The 15,547-nt window shown below is 44.1% G+C and overlaps 1 protein-coding gene across 1 annotated transcript; it reads right to left on the minus strand.

The window, feature by feature from the left end:
* Positions 1-2,481: 2,481 nt before the first annotated feature.
* Positions 2,482-8,633, minus strand: LOC6615272 (homeobox protein orthopedia). Its single transcript, XM_002039640.2, has 5 exons — positions 8,168-8,633; positions 6,284-6,584; positions 6,008-6,137; positions 3,501-3,588; positions 2,482-3,276 (listed from the first exon to the last, which is right to left on the minus strand). Exons 1-5 carry the CDS (start codon positions 8,322-8,324, stop codon positions 2,729-2,731), a joined length of 1,224 nt encoding a protein of 407 aa, XP_002039676.1. The 5' UTR covers positions 8,325-8,633; the 3' UTR covers positions 2,482-2,728.
* Positions 8,634-15,547: the final 6,914 nt, after the last annotated feature.

Consider the following 15,547-nt stretch of genomic DNA (forward strand, 5'->3'; position numbering starts at 1 on the left):
TGTGTGGCATTGGCCGTAAATGCCGGCAAAATGGCGCTCATTAGACATATTCCTTGTGCAATCTCCTTTCCACCCACAGAAAGCCAGACAATCTGCGTAATTACTTCGCTGACAACTTTTGATGAATTAAATGCGAAATAAATTCTTAAGTGCGCGTAACGAGCATTGCGACTGCTGTGCCAAATGAAATGAAATGAAAATACGGCTGCAAACAGGACGAGCAGGACGAACAGGACGAAAGGCGATTCTCTGCAGCGAGAGGTGAAATCTTTCATAAGCGTCTGTTGAGCGGATTTAACTTGTTTAATTACCGCGGTATTCACTGCATCATCAACTGTCGCTCATTACGCCGGGATTTCATACATATATATATCACTCATATATATATATATACATATAGAATTATATTCGAAAATGCTGGCAGTTTTTTAAGTGCACCGCCCACCGTCAGCATCTCATATCGCGTCCACTTGCTTGCTGTTTTGCGTAACTGTTACCATTTTAATGCGCTCGAGTGTCGAGGACGAAATTGATTTTCGTTTACCATTGTGTTGGGCATTTTGAAGAGCATTTGGGCTCTCGTCGAAAATTTGTGCCAACACAAGGTGAAATTGCACTGAGCCGAGCGCAAATAAAATGGAGGGATTGGATGGCTGGGTCCTCGACACTCAATTTCGTAGAGCCACAAATGCGAAACTCGAAGGACCACTTGATAAATTTCATATATTTATAGCCCGCAGAGTGATGCGCTGCATTTGCACACTGGGTAAAATTCCATGAGCACACACACAGACACACGAAGAGAAATACATACACACACACAAGGACATTTTGGGTGGCCCGAATTGTCGATGGGCGGCTTACCCCGCCCACTTTTTTGCCACCCACCACTGCTTCTTGGCCAAACACTTGCACAAATAAAAGATCTACTTCAACTTATTGAATTTTCGTTGATAGAAACAAGATGAAAGGCGACTGGAAGTGCAGCGCCAATTGAATACCCTTCCTTCCATCTATTTTTAAGTATTTAAATAACTTTTAGGCGCTTTGATGTTAAGGATTAAATCAAATATTCCTGCAACAGAATATGAAATTCTTAAACAAAGATATATATAAATTAATTTATATTTTCGTGACATGTTCCTACTTATTAACCATTTTAGTTATAACGATTGGAATCAGATAGGAAAGGGTATCACCTCGCCGCCAGGACCTCCCATTCGCCGGATGTCTTCTGCTACCTTGTACACAAAGGACGGCCACAAAAGGCAATTGCATATGAGTTTTATGACTGGTCCTGGTTGCCTCGTCCTTTCGGGCACATCCTTTTGACTGCGACAAATCCGTTAAGTCGCGCATTTTACTCATTATTATGTGTGCAGGGAATTTGGCTCTGACCTCGCCCATGCCCAAAACACTGAGAGTGGTAAGTGTAATCAAATTGCAACCCGAATGCGAATGCGAATCTCTGTGAAAATCTAGACAGAATCGAACGAACAGGAACTTGACGGCGTTTTTATTATTAAATTTGAGGCCATCGCGCACACAATGCGATATCCTGCAGCGAGGACGAGCGCTGTGCGAAATTATTAAAAAGTAATTATGGCACAAATTACGAGATATCAATATAGCATTTAGCTCTGCATGCGGCCTCGAATGAAAGGACTTGGTCTGGTTCCTGTGCAGCCACCACCACTTGAATTCGCTGCAAATCCTTCGGCTCACACATCGAGTCCATAGAGCTGCATTTCCTCCACGGCTGTCTGGCACAATGCGATAGATTCCTTCTGGATTCCCATTGTTCTCCGGCTCCTTGGGCTTCTTTGGTCTACTTGGTCTCCTGCTCCTTGTCCTGCTCTTCACATGTTATGCAACATTTCCTGCGCTCGGCAATTTTGACATAATATCGAGATTATTATACGATTTGAACTCTGGCCCCTTCTTCCATTTGTCGGGGTAGGTCGTCGAATAGATCCGACATTCGGCCCAAGATCGCTTTCATTTGACTCTGGCAAAAAGGAAAGGTCGAGTCGAGTTTTGTACACAATCAATTGTAGCATTTGAGCGATTTATAATGGGTCTTTGTAGGGTCATAAGCCCTACTTAAGATAAAAACTTTTTGCGATTAATTTGCCGCGCGGCGGGGAGAGCGGTGTATGTTGTGGAAAATTATAAAAGTCCTTTCCGTTAACGGAAGTTAACTGAGAGATTAATATTGGCATTGAAAATCAAATATGGGAAGCAAAGATGAGAAATCGCACTTTTCAAAGACCTGTTTACATGGAATGTACAAAAGAAGCGACACATCCTAGATCCTAGATTTATTTGATAACTTAAGATCACTTGATGTAAGATCTTTATAATGAAATAATTCATTTCTTTAATCATACGACTTTTCTATCGTTTATTTTGGAATAGAATTTATCAACAATCTATCTTACTTTTTAGCATATATTTAACCCAGCCATAAAACGCAACAGGTATCTTTTCATATCGTTTATTTCTCGACAGTTTAGACTTAGTGGATAGACTACCAATATGTTCGCTCGAAGATCGCTTACAGATAGATAATTCTTTAGGCATTACGACTACGTTAACTTTGGCAATAGACAAAGCTGCAAATATCTTACAGTGCGTGGGCTATGTGACCATGAATAAAACTAGATATCTACAAGTATGCGTGTATCTATATATGTACATAACGAATCCAAATATCACGGAACAGCGTTCAGTCCTCGCCCTTGGTGACCACGGAGACGGGAGTGGAGGCGTTGCTGCTGGCTCCTGCCGCGCTGCTAGGCGATTGGGCGGCCGTCGAGATCAGTCCGCCCGTGAGCAGTCCACTGCCTCCGCTGCCGCCCTCTGGGGGCGTGGCATGGGGCGGCGTGGGATGAGGCACTAGCTTGGGACTCTCGCGCGGACTGCTGTTGCTGCACGGCGGGCTCACCTGGCTCATTGCAGAGAGACCAGCGTGCAGCGATAGATTCTGCGGGTAGCCGGCCGAGGCTGCCGCCGCCGCTGCAGCTGCTCCCGCGCCAAAGATCCCGTTCAGATTGCTCAGACCCATGTACTGGGAGAGCAGGGTGTGGAAGTTGGGCAGCTTGTAGTGGGGCGCCATCAGGTGCTGGGGCAGCAAGCCGGCGGCAGCGGCTGCAGCGGGATTGAAGTGCTGGTGGAGGGCAAAGTGCGGGGGCCAGAACTCCGACTGCATCGAGCCCGGATGACCCGGAAGTCCATGTGGCGGCAGGGGAATGCCCAGCGGAAACTCCGGCAGACCTGCAAGCGGAAGGCAAAAGGGCGATTTCGTTAGTCGAAAGTCAGAGAGCGGGTGGTGGCGGTGGTCATGGTGGTGACACAAGCGACACAAGCGACATAATTCCTAATTATGTCGCACACGTAATTTGGCAATTTGCGGACAAATCAAATGCGTATCGCTGGTTGGGTGGGTGATGGCTGGGACTTGATGGGGTGGATTCGTGAGATGGGGGTGGTTAACTCACCTTGTTCGGGCAGAAGGTAACCGGCCTTGTCCTGATTCATAAACTTCTCACGTTTGCGCCATTTAGCCCGACGGTTCTGGAACCACACCTGCAAGTGCACGGAAAAGAAGGGAGTTTAGAGATGGAGTATGCAAATTTGAGTGCCCTCGGATTTAAGGGTATTATAAGCTAAGGGGTAATAAAAAACATAAAATTATCTGATATAGCATCTATCTAAGAGAGGATATGCCTCTTTCTGACTTATACATTTCAATAACCAGCATACTTTTCTAAAGGGTATCCCTCGATCTAAACTTGATTAGTTCCACTAAACTAGCGCCTTGTCAAGCGACTTGTAATTGCTTTGACTTTGACCAAAAACTGAACAATTTCCCAATCTATCAATCTGTGGGCTCGCAAAGTTGGAAGCACTTGGTGCTTGGATGGCTCCTTCTGCCTCCTCCAGCCTCGAGTGTCTGAGCCAAAGGACTTGGGCGTTGTGGAGGGGTAGGTCAAATACAATGGCATCCAATCGGAAGTGTTCTGCTCTGATTTGCAACGCTCTCTGTCTGTCGTCACTGTCTGTCTCACTCGTCGGACAAAAGGGTGTCTTATGCATTTTTCGACACTTGCTTGGGTTTGGGGTGGACCAAACTCGCAGCCACCCAAATTCACCCCTATGCAAATTTGCCCCCTAGGCCATCCACAAAATAGGCGTTGGCTGCACATACATTTCCGCCTTTGGGGGCGACGAATTTTCAGTGCGAGCCGAGGCTCTCGTTTTTGATGGCAAAATTAATTGTTTGTAAATTGAAATCACTTGACAACTGTCTGTGTTCGGTGATGAATTCGAGACAATAGAGAAGGCTCTGCAATTATAGACACCCTGTATTTAGATGTATCCCCCTTCTTCAGCCACCCAGGATCTGCAACAATGTGTGCAGTTGAGCGAGTAGTAAATTAGCAACGATTTCCTTGCTATAATTGCTGCCAATTATTGTCCTGTGTCCTGTGTGTGTCTCTGCTGGGAAAACGCCACCCACCACCCCCAACCCCTTCACATAAGTGCTGTGTGTGTGTGCGATTTTGTGGGCTTTTTAATTGTCAGTTGGCAGCAGTTATTATGGCAACAACTTAAACCACTGTGCCAGAGCAGCCAGGCAGTAAAAGTTGAATTGCGGATATCCGTTCAGCATTTATCACACATGTGCGATCAAAACGAGAGAAGAAACTGTCGCAAAAACTGGAAGAGGTGGTTTGCGAACTCAAAAAAATATGTATTTTAAAAAATTGTGTGAGAAGATGCCGCTTCCTTATTTTGGAATATTTATATATATTCTGATTAAAAGCGGGATTGCATAAAGCGCTTAAAAACGCTTTGATTCAACAATTTCCAGATTGATACAAATTCGCTTTCAATATTTTTTCGCGATACCCCAACTCGCCAATAAAAATTTGACTTAACCCGGAGATAAGTCGCTGGTTACTCCTTTTTTTCCAAATGCCCCACACAACGAGCATGCAAATCCGAAAATAATTGCTCACTTACCAACCCCAAAACAAGCGGGGATTACGCTTTGGATACTTTTGTATCTATCAGCAGCTCAGCAAAAAAAAAATAAAAAACACGTATTGAAATCGGGCAGCTCTAAGTCGGTTACTATTCAAGTACCCGAAACGCTGTGCATATGCGAATCAATGACCAATTACAGTTAATCTGCTAACAGATACGAATGAGTGCAAGGACGCGCAGGATGAGGATGCGGATATGCGGATGTGCGGATGTGAGCATGCGGATGACGACCGTGAAACGGACAATTTGTATTCGAAGCGGGTAATCCCTATTTGAGTGCTTAGGTCAAGTTGTTTCACATTCTCTTCACTTCACTTCTTTTTTTCATTTTTTTTTTTGCCAGGCGATACTTTTCCCTGCTTTTTTATTCCCTGTCAACAAACAGCATTGAAATTGAGCGAATCGCTCAATCAAATGTGAAGTGTTTGAAAGCGTTTCACAACTCAAATCAAATCGTATGCGATTCGGAGCGAAAGGACACCCTAATTACATGTGTAGTCGGGTGTATTTGGCCGCGTGTCCTGCCGCCAGCCAGCACCCAAAGCCACTTTAATTGTTTATGTGAGCGCGGACGATTTAATCATTTGGAAAATCACAATATCTAATGTCCTTGGTGCCAACCCCTATAGAGAAAAAGGACGCGTATTCACCCGTATTCAACCCTCCTCCGACTAACGAACTAAGCGTGTTTGTATACAAAGTGGGGCTTAAGTGTTTCAAAGACCATTTACAAATTGGGTTCGGCGATTGTTTCGCCAGTTCTTATCTGGCCATTCAAGTTCCCAGACTCTGAAAGTGGCTTATTCGCTTATTAGCGGACGCTGCGATGGCAATATTTAAACGCAGCGCTAAAGCTGCCAGTATCCGTTAGATGGAAATACAGATACATTTGAGCGAGTTGAACTGCAACTTAATTCGAAAATAATTGCGCGAATCGAAAACCAATTTCAATTACCTGCACGCGTGCTTCGCTCAAATCCAATCGCATGGCCAGATCCTCCCTTGTGAAAACATCGGGATACTGGGTCTTCTCGAAGGCTCGCTCCAGCTGATGCAATTGAAATGTTGTAAATGTTGTGCGAGATCTGTGAAAAATCGGCGGAAAGGCAAGGGCGGCACGTTAGATACGTCGGATAAGAGTTTGCCCCCTCTCTTTGTTGGCATGTTTTTTAATAGCCCGACAATGGGTAAATACGATTTGATCTGCTAAGCGGATTGTCGCTGCACTCACCTTCGAACTTTACGCGGCCTCTCCATATCGCTGAGATCATGGCCATTGTTCAGACTGGAGGACAGCTCGTCGTCGTTATCCACGTCCAGGCCGCCGTCCGTATTCGTTGGGGAGTCCTCTCGTTTGGCCTGAACCTGCAATTGTTGCTGCTGCTGCGAATGGTGTTGCTGCTGCGAGTGCTGCTGCTGCTGATGCGACAAGTGATTGCTGCCGTTGCTGTTGCTGTTGCTGCTGTGCAAATGATGGATGTGATGCGTATGGCCGTGGTGGGGATGCGTAATCAGCACTTCGCTGGGTGTATCTGCGAAAAAAGTGGCAGGGAAATAAAGTTAAACAATTTCGAATTGAACTCGAGTGTGTGGGGAAATAAAAAGTTTCGCGTTTGACTTTCAAAATCGAAAGCCAAGCGGCAGCTGCAGAAATTGAAGTTCATTCAATTGTGGCTGAAGTAGTTATATCCTGAATTTTAACCCCCTTTTTTGCATGGTCTCAGTCTCGAACAAAATTCAAATCCTTCAAGTGCTCGAAAGCTACGCAAATTGATTTGGCAATCAATAACAAATAAATATAAAGCCGGAATAAGTTTTAACCCCAACCCCACGGTACCAGGCATATAAATATCCTTTCACACGAAACGATTTGGTGAGTACCCAAAACGGTTTCTTTTCGAGCCAAGGCAAAACGTGTAATCAAACTTTAATGAACCTCAAATTAATCGGATTCACAATGGCACCAGGACACGTCCCCGCTCAGCAGGACGCCCGTGTCCTGCTTGTATCCTTATCGTATTTCGTAACATTTACGCAGCCCCTTGTGGCAAGAAGGTAATTTCCAGCGAGCATCAAATTACGAGGCTCACAGGATGCAGTGTCCTGCGGTGCGCACGCCGCTCGTTGTCGCCAAATTGCAACCTGGACCAATGGGTGCCGTGATTCCACTGAATCCTGCCAGGCAATTTCCAGCCTCCACCTCTCCCGAGGACTTCAATCTAATTACGGGTCTAATGACGCAATTCTCGTTCCCGCTCTACATGCGATATATCCGGCCAGATATGTTTTGATACAGTGTTTTTTTTTCTCGAGCAGATCCTTGGGCGAACTGCCTCCTGCAGCTTGGCCACGCCCACAACAAGAGTTCCTACATGCCGAACACCTCCCATTGTCATGATATGTTTTCTTTTTGCTCTCTGGGTGGAGTTCGAGGTCGGTGTTTGCCGGAAAGTTTTGAACTGCCCTCACTCACCTTTCCCAACTATGATAAAATGTCCCTTGGGAGCAATTTGCATATGATATGGATGGCAATGTCAATCTGCCTCTCCACTGCCCCGGCTCCATTGCGAAAGCATCTATTTGATGTGGTCAGTGGAGGAGGAGTACGGTTTGGATTTTGGAGCACCAAATTGGGGGGAGCTCATTGGCTGTGCATGAAGTCTAATGTGATATTTTGCCCAGTTGGTGGTAAGTTGTACCGCGTTCAGGATGTTTTTATTATGTTTAAGATGTGTGGGAGAAATATTTCAAAGCTGTAATTAACAAGCTAGACTGACTAAATGGGTCGTAATCTATTCAAATTATACATTTAAATTTACAATTTTCAATCCGCCCAGTTACGCACAGATTTATTCACAAATTAACTTTGATATTAGATTCTCTAAATGAAGAACGTAATTCTATGATTTTCGCTAAGCTAAAGAATTTATTAAGATTCTCTGAGAAAATGCAATCATTGTATCTTGGTTATATATCCTTTCAAGTTTAAATTTGATGTTCTTAGAAAACTATATCAGATCGCCGACGGCAACCGATGATTTTCGTAAAAAGGATCCCCTTTCTTTTACTAACTAGTAAGTTATCTCCAATTCATATTTGTTACACTTAAACTCACCACTGCGCTTGATCTGGTGCTGATTGCCCAGGATCTGATCGATGCTGTAGACGGCGCGGGGGCGTGAGACAGGACTCTCCTGAACGGGGGCGGGGCGCATGGCTGGCGGCATGATTGGATGGTGCTGGTGGTGCTGCGAGGTCGTCGTGGTCATCATAGCTCCACCGGGAGAGCTGCTCGCGATCCGTGCGTATTTCTGATGGTTTACTACACTGGTTTTCTTATTTTGTTAGCGATTTTTCAGATTTTCGGTTTGGCAACTTTTGTTTACTGTCACAATATTTGATGAGCACGCTTTGAAAATTAGCTTAATTAATTGCTATTATCGGGTAAATTAGTTGATTAAACGATTTGATTTCGATACGGAATTCACAGCCAATGCGACGAACTGCAATGAGCTGAATCGAGTGAATAACTGCGAGTGAGTAGTGCTCGTGACGATCAACAACCACCGACTGAGTGCGATTCCTGCGGCCCGTAGGTTTAAATACGTTGCCTGTTTTCCGCTTGCAAGTGAAATGGGCGAGGCTCGCTCGCTCGCTCTCGAATCCGAATCCGAATCGCAGTTCCCAATCCTTCGCTTTCGCCCATGTCCTGCCATGCCAGCCGTCTCTTTCGCTCGCGCACTCTCGCTCCCTCTCTCTCCTGCTGTAGGGGTAGTTTCCCCCAGTATCTCAGTATCTCAGTGCCGTGTATCTGTGTGTTGGTGTTGGGTTGGCTTTGCTCGGTGTGTGTGAGTTTGGGTTGCAGGTAGCTTTTGGTTTTGGCTTAGGGGTGTTGGCCTCCTCCTCTCTCTCTCTCTCTTTTCAAATCTCTCTGGTACTTTCCCTTGACACCTTTCTCTTTTCTACCCCTTCCATGCAATCTCTTTCGGTAGTTGTAACTAACATGGTTTGCTCATTAATTGTGTTTATTTCACAAATTTCGCTTGTTAAAAACTATTTCACCCTCCCCCTCTCCCTTTATATATATCTCACTCTCTCTCTCAGTAGTTTCCTCTCCCTCCCGTTTCCCGGCTCATCCGCAAATCACAAAACAGGTTGAACCACTCACGGGATTGCCAAACTGGTACCTGAATCAAGTCGGCCATTTGCCAGGTCCTCTTTTATTAGTTCCGCTTCCATTTCGGAGATAGATTTATAGCCAGGATCCCCGTGATCTTGAGAATGAGCCCTTGGTTTCATTGAACAAGCCAAACGATCAATGAATCCCTTTACTTAGCAATGAGTTGTGGCAGGATCGAACCCTAAGTTCATTGATTAAACAGATCTCGTCTCGGAGGATCTCGACCATATTGAATTTCGTTATAAGGAGAACAGGTACAGTGCGGAACTGATTTTGCTAATGAGTATTTAAATCATTTTAATTAATATTTATTTAAATGTTTATAGTTTCAAATATTAAATACTTATTAAATTGCTTGTTACTTAAGAAATTGAAATAAATGTATGATATTTACCTATGATATATAATTAAGCCCCTAAAATATATTAATTTGTGGCATATTGTATGTTATTTCAGGAATTGAAAAATAAAATATATTATTATATTCATTTGAATAGTATAAGGTTGCACCACCAATCTTCTATATTCTGTATGCTTTCTTTTAATAATAAAAATGTAATATTTTAAGCATCACCAACGAAAAAGGATCTATAAATGCGTAAGCCCTGGTTTTGCTACGATTAAATGACCGAAAATAGCTCAGCCTTGTTTAAATCACCCACTTAGATCTGGGATTTGCGTTGAGCTTCAGTTTAGACAGGGCTCTCTATCCAAGATTTAGCCCAGAAGCCTGGTCCACTCACAGGTTGCATAACACAAAAGGATGCCAAAAATGGCCAAAAGTGGTTCCCGAAAAAACCATCTAATGCCCGAAGGATACATGGTGTGCTAAAACGCCGGCTACAATGATAACAAAGCAGGAACCGGGATTTATGGTGTCTAATTTGTCGAAACTTACACAATTCCTTTGTGCCCCGAACCCAAACATAGCCAAGGATCGCGGCACCTTCAGCCGGTAAAATCGTGAAAAGTGCACACGTAATTTCCGCGAAAAACTGTGAACAAGTAAGCGGGACAAAGCGTTGACCGGACTCATTAATGTGCCAGATGCATGACGCCACAGGACACTGGACTCAACAGGACGCAGGACACAGGACGCAGGATTAGGGTTAGTCTGCCGAGGCGCTTAATCATATTTTCATAGGACGCATTCCCTATGCAGATTTCATTCAGCAATCCGATTGCATGTTCGTTTAATTTAGAGCTGCAGAGGGCAGCTCTCGGGACTTAGGATAGCCTACCTGCCCAGATCTTACAGCCTCGAAATCTCTAATCTAATGTGGAATGCATAGTGCTCGCCGGCCATCAACATTTATGCAGCATCATCAGGGCACTTAGTCGTAATCGCCGGCTCATTAGGACTGCTAACCAGAGAAAAAAGGCTGCTTCCTCGCTAATTGCCGATCCTCAATCCAGCCCAGGACATGCCCTTTTTTATCCAAGGGCAATCTGATTGCCCATTTTGGATTGAAGATACGAGGAATTAGGTCTTAAGTAGCTGTAATTCGTTAGGTAATCTCTTAATCTCTTATCAAATCGCTTCTATTTTGATGGGTGATTGAGAAGGGCTAAATAGTCTTGGAAAATCTTGTGTATAAAATTTTTATAATTCAAATCGCCTTACTCAACAATAGCACATTATGAATTTGATGCGCCTGAGTGTAAGTAACTGCGAATCAATATTGTCGCTTTGCAAGACCTTTTTCTCCCATCCAAGCCCAACTTGTCTGTGCTCTTCAACACTTTCAATTAATTTAACTGTAGGAGCCATTCTTACAACCCCCCCTACCCTTGCAACCGAAAGCCATTTAGGCCAAGTGTGAAATGACAAATTGAATCAAAACCAAACTCAAACTCAAACTCATTGAAGACTGCACTTCATTGTAATTTCTAAATTAGCACATCAATTGGGGGCCGGAGTGGGGGTCACAAGATATCCTCTAGCTGCGAGTCCTCTCGCAGAATCCTCTCTGGTCGAGAGATTCTCTCGGGACATGCGCAACGCTGGTGAAAGCTCATTGGATGTCCCGGCATTTCACTCACACTCAGGGAACTGAAGCCAACGAGGTCATTATCGTGTTACCCCCTCCGCCAGCAGCCCATCTAGCCACCCACCACACCCATGCCACCCACTTCGCCCACTCCGCCCCCTCGGCAGCAGCTGCGTGTAAACACATTGTGGCAATTCTCTCTGGTGCCATGACTGTGTTCACCTTTTAATAAGGTTAACTGCGACGACGACAACAACCCACAAACACCCACTTTTCACAATAGAGACAGGGGGAGGCGTGGAGCGTGGGGGTGGGGTTACAAGGGGGTAGATGCTGTTGGCAACATTTTTCTTAACCATTAAATCTAATATATCAAAGTAATAAAATGAATTTCGCTCGTTGTGTGGGTGCAAAGTAGCTGAATGGGTATGGGGCATCTGTGTGTGTGTGCGTTCATTCTTACCCTTCACATAATCCAACTAAAAAGTTTTCGTCTACTTACAGTCTGCCTGCCATTGTCTACCGGATATTCTTTCCATTCCCCGGGGGCACGGCGAAAATGGAAGATGATGTCCTGGAGGCTGGAGGTTTGGGCGGTTCGACGGTTGGGGTTAAGGATGAACATAGGGTTAGTGGTGAACTGATAGCTTTTCTTTTAGCTGGGATATTTAATTTTGAGTTTTAACTTGCCACCAAGAGGGGGGGGGGGGGGGCAGGTTATACCTGCCACTGACAACATTCTGAGCGGCTGCGAGGGGGCGGAAAAACGATTGACTTTTGCAATTAGCAAGGAATGGGGATTCGAGTCTGCATAGTTAAGTACCACAAAGGATTTCCGAATTTCAATTAGCCTTATTATTAGCTTAGTATGCTAATTATAAACCAGCATCATCTCGATACTGTACTTTTGATACTTGATGATCATTTGATAATATATTTGTTGCCATTCATAAACCAAAAACTGAAACAACTGTGTATTATTTAAATGTCCTTAATCAATTTGATACATTTCCATCCGGGGCTGGCAGTTTTCCCAACTCCTCCGGCTGCAGATAGTTTGCAATAGTTTGAAGCGCGCCGTTGCTGCCTGGGAAAATTTAATATGCGGCGGCAAATGAGCAACTGCTGAGGTTGGCTAGCAACCGCAATTCAGCCAACTCACACACACAGGCAAAGATACAGATACAGATACGAGGCGCTACGGATACGGATACATTTGGGTGCAGCACAGACACAGCCCCATCCAACGTAGTGGCTTGAATTATCCAATATCCTTGACTGTTTGTGGACGTAATCAAACAACTGCGAAAGGAGACGGGCCAAGGCTTGTTTGACATTTGGTTTCATAATCTAATATTGCAGGAGGGGGCGAATTGGGGCACTTGGGGCGACTCAAACCGCATATATAAATATCTGCAGTTAAGTTCTATATCCCGGCATTTTTGCGCTCGACATTATTGGCCACGTTTATTAGGTCCCGAGGCAAAGGACGGGATTTGTGCCGTACTTTCAGCGAAACCGGAAGACTTCCCAGCTACGCCTGGCACACTTCTCCAGATCCCCGGCTGATAACCCCTAAGTAAGTTCCAAGTAAGGCACTCTATTTGGTCTACATATGCCGTATTTGTGGTAAATTGACACTCTTTCTGGCCAAATTAAAGCACACATGAAAAGGACATATGCACAGGATTCTGGCAAATTTCTGGCCAAGATAAGCGGCTAAGGAGCTGCGCTGCTCACTTCAAACGACTGGGAACCGACCAAAGGAATTCCCGATAATTATGCGGCTCGGCTTCTGTTCTATTCTGAGGTGAAGATTTGGCCACCTCCCAGCACATTCATATGCATTCATCACGAGATGGGCAATCACATGTGGACAGAGGAGCAGAAGAGCTGAAGATCAGAGGACCAAAGGGAATTCATTTGAAATTACCTGTCGCATTGTTGGGCACTTGAATTACATAAAAATTGGTCGGGCGAACAATGGGCGAGTGGCTACCGTTTTGGCCAGGACACTGAGGACACACAAAGGATAATGCTCACATATCCCTGTATGAATATGCGAGGGTGTTTGCCACTATGCAAAACTGTAGCCAAACAAACAAATAGACTGACAAAAGTCTGACAACTGCCAAGTGGCTCTGTATGGGAAACTGTATCTGAATCTCAATCCGAATTCGTATCCGAATCTCTTGGGCGACAACAATAAGGCGCTTGATATGTGGACGCATGGGCGTGGCCCGGGGGCGGCGGTCGGGCAAACAACAATTGTAATCACACACCTTTTGTGCCAACGTGTGCCCAAGAAAAACCCTTGAAAACATTCCCTCCATTCGAGTGTGAAAAAGAAGGAAGTTTTTAGCAGTTTTATGGCTAGATTGGCAAATGAGGAACAATTGAGCCTCGAATGGTCGGAAATGAAAGGCTGATGAAGGCTCATCAGAGCATCTGCATATTGCAATCTCTTCACGACCCCCACCCACAACACTTGGAGAAAATATGACCACTTTCATTAATCTTTCTTTGAAAATAAATGCTTTACTTTTGTGTTCTGTAACCAAGGAAACAAAAATATTCATTTAGCTTCTTTCATATTTCCAAGCATCAGCAACCTTACATTACAACATATCTACATTGTATGGTTTTTTTTCAGTGCACCCCTTCCGCACCCCCTACTTTTCCACCACTCGCGTTATGAGTGCCAAAATGGTGGGTGTGGGTGGAAACTTGTTCAAAAATTTCATTAAAAACGGTTTTCATTTGTTATTGTTGCTCGGCCCTGCCGCAAATGGAGGCGTAATAAAATAAAAAGTGCAGCCAATGGCACCTCCTTCCGCCCTGCCACGCCCCCTTGCCTATTTGCGCGGCCCCACGGAAATGTAACACACAATTGGCAGCCCAAAAAGCGACGAAAAAATATTTTTTAATATCTCATGCAAAATTGCATTCAATTGCCATGTGTCTGTGTGAGGGCAGCTGCGTCTGTGTGAGTTTGCATAAGTGCTGTAAATTTCCTTATTTGCCCAACCGCACACACACACACTCACGAGCAAAAACGCAGGACTTCATATGTGTGTGTGTACAAAAACTTGCATACATTTTTAACTCAAACAAAAACGTTGCAGAAATGAAATTTGTTAGATTTTTTGTTTTGTTTATTTATAACAATTGTGTTTAAAAGCGCTTAAATTTCGCCCAGCATGTGCAAATAAGTCCCGCCCACTCCCACGCCCCCTTAACCCCTATACGGCCAACAGGCAAGTGCAATTTCTCGTTAGCCGAATTTCTTTTTTTTTTTGGTTTTCGCTTTTTTACTGCCTTTTGGTTCCATTTTGGGGGATTTGTATTTGGTTTGGGTAGGTTTTTGTGTTTGAGTTCCTTTTTTGAGCTTCGGCGGCAGCGAGCAAAATGAAAACTAAATGCAATAAACGTTTGCGTCTAAAAGCTGCAACAAAAAATCAACGCCCAGAGATTAGCCCATGTGCAGATGGCACTGATCAGTTGGCTATAACCATGATATAGCTAAATTATGCCACATTTAGATACACTTATAGTGGGCCTAAAGTTCATAGATTTTTAAATGGAAAATGGTTGAGAGTAAAACCAAAGTTTTAGTTGTGCATCTTTCACTAGACAACATAGTTTTTCTTAAAATAAAAAACCAAGATATTTTATACATAGAAAACGAGTTAAAATGCTTCAAATTATGTACAATGTGCTGTTAAATCGAAGTGAGACTTCAGTTAATCCATATAATCATTTGCATCTTAAGGAACCTGAAATATGAATCGCATCTGACTTTGGCAGCACTGGCCGCCTCATGTGTGAGTGTGTACACACCGCTTTTTGCAGAGGCCTCGTCTCCATTCACCGCATGGTAAAAAAGCGCCTCCTTTGGGCTTTGTTTTTTCGCTGTTGCCAGTTTAACGTTCATTTAATCTTTGTCTGACTGCAGTTGTTGCTGTTTTTTCTTTGTTCTGCATTTAGCTGGGCCGCAATTTAGCGTTCCACACTTTTGTGCGTTGTCTTTTGCCTTTTTTATTCGCCCATTTTTGGCCTTTGCCTTATGACGAAATTGTAATGAACATTTTTTTGCATCGTTTTTATTTTATTTTTTTTTTTTTTGGCCACTCAACAGAGAGTCTGAGCCGCAAAAAGCCGTTGCCGTTAATAAAAGGGAAGAGACACCAGAACGAGAATCAAAAATCGAAACGTTGAAAATTTCATTTCAACGCAATTTGCCTGTAATTGTTTGGAAACCTGTGGTTGGTTGGATTGGAACATACCCTCTCCCCATCCCCCCTTTTTGTTATTTTTTTCAATT

Source organism: Drosophila sechellia, chromosome 2R, assembly GCF_004382195.2.
Source record: "Drosophila sechellia strain sech25 chromosome 2R, ASM438219v1, whole genome shotgun sequence".
NCBI classification, from domain to species: domain Eukaryota; kingdom Metazoa; phylum Arthropoda; class Insecta; order Diptera; family Drosophilidae; genus Drosophila; species Drosophila sechellia.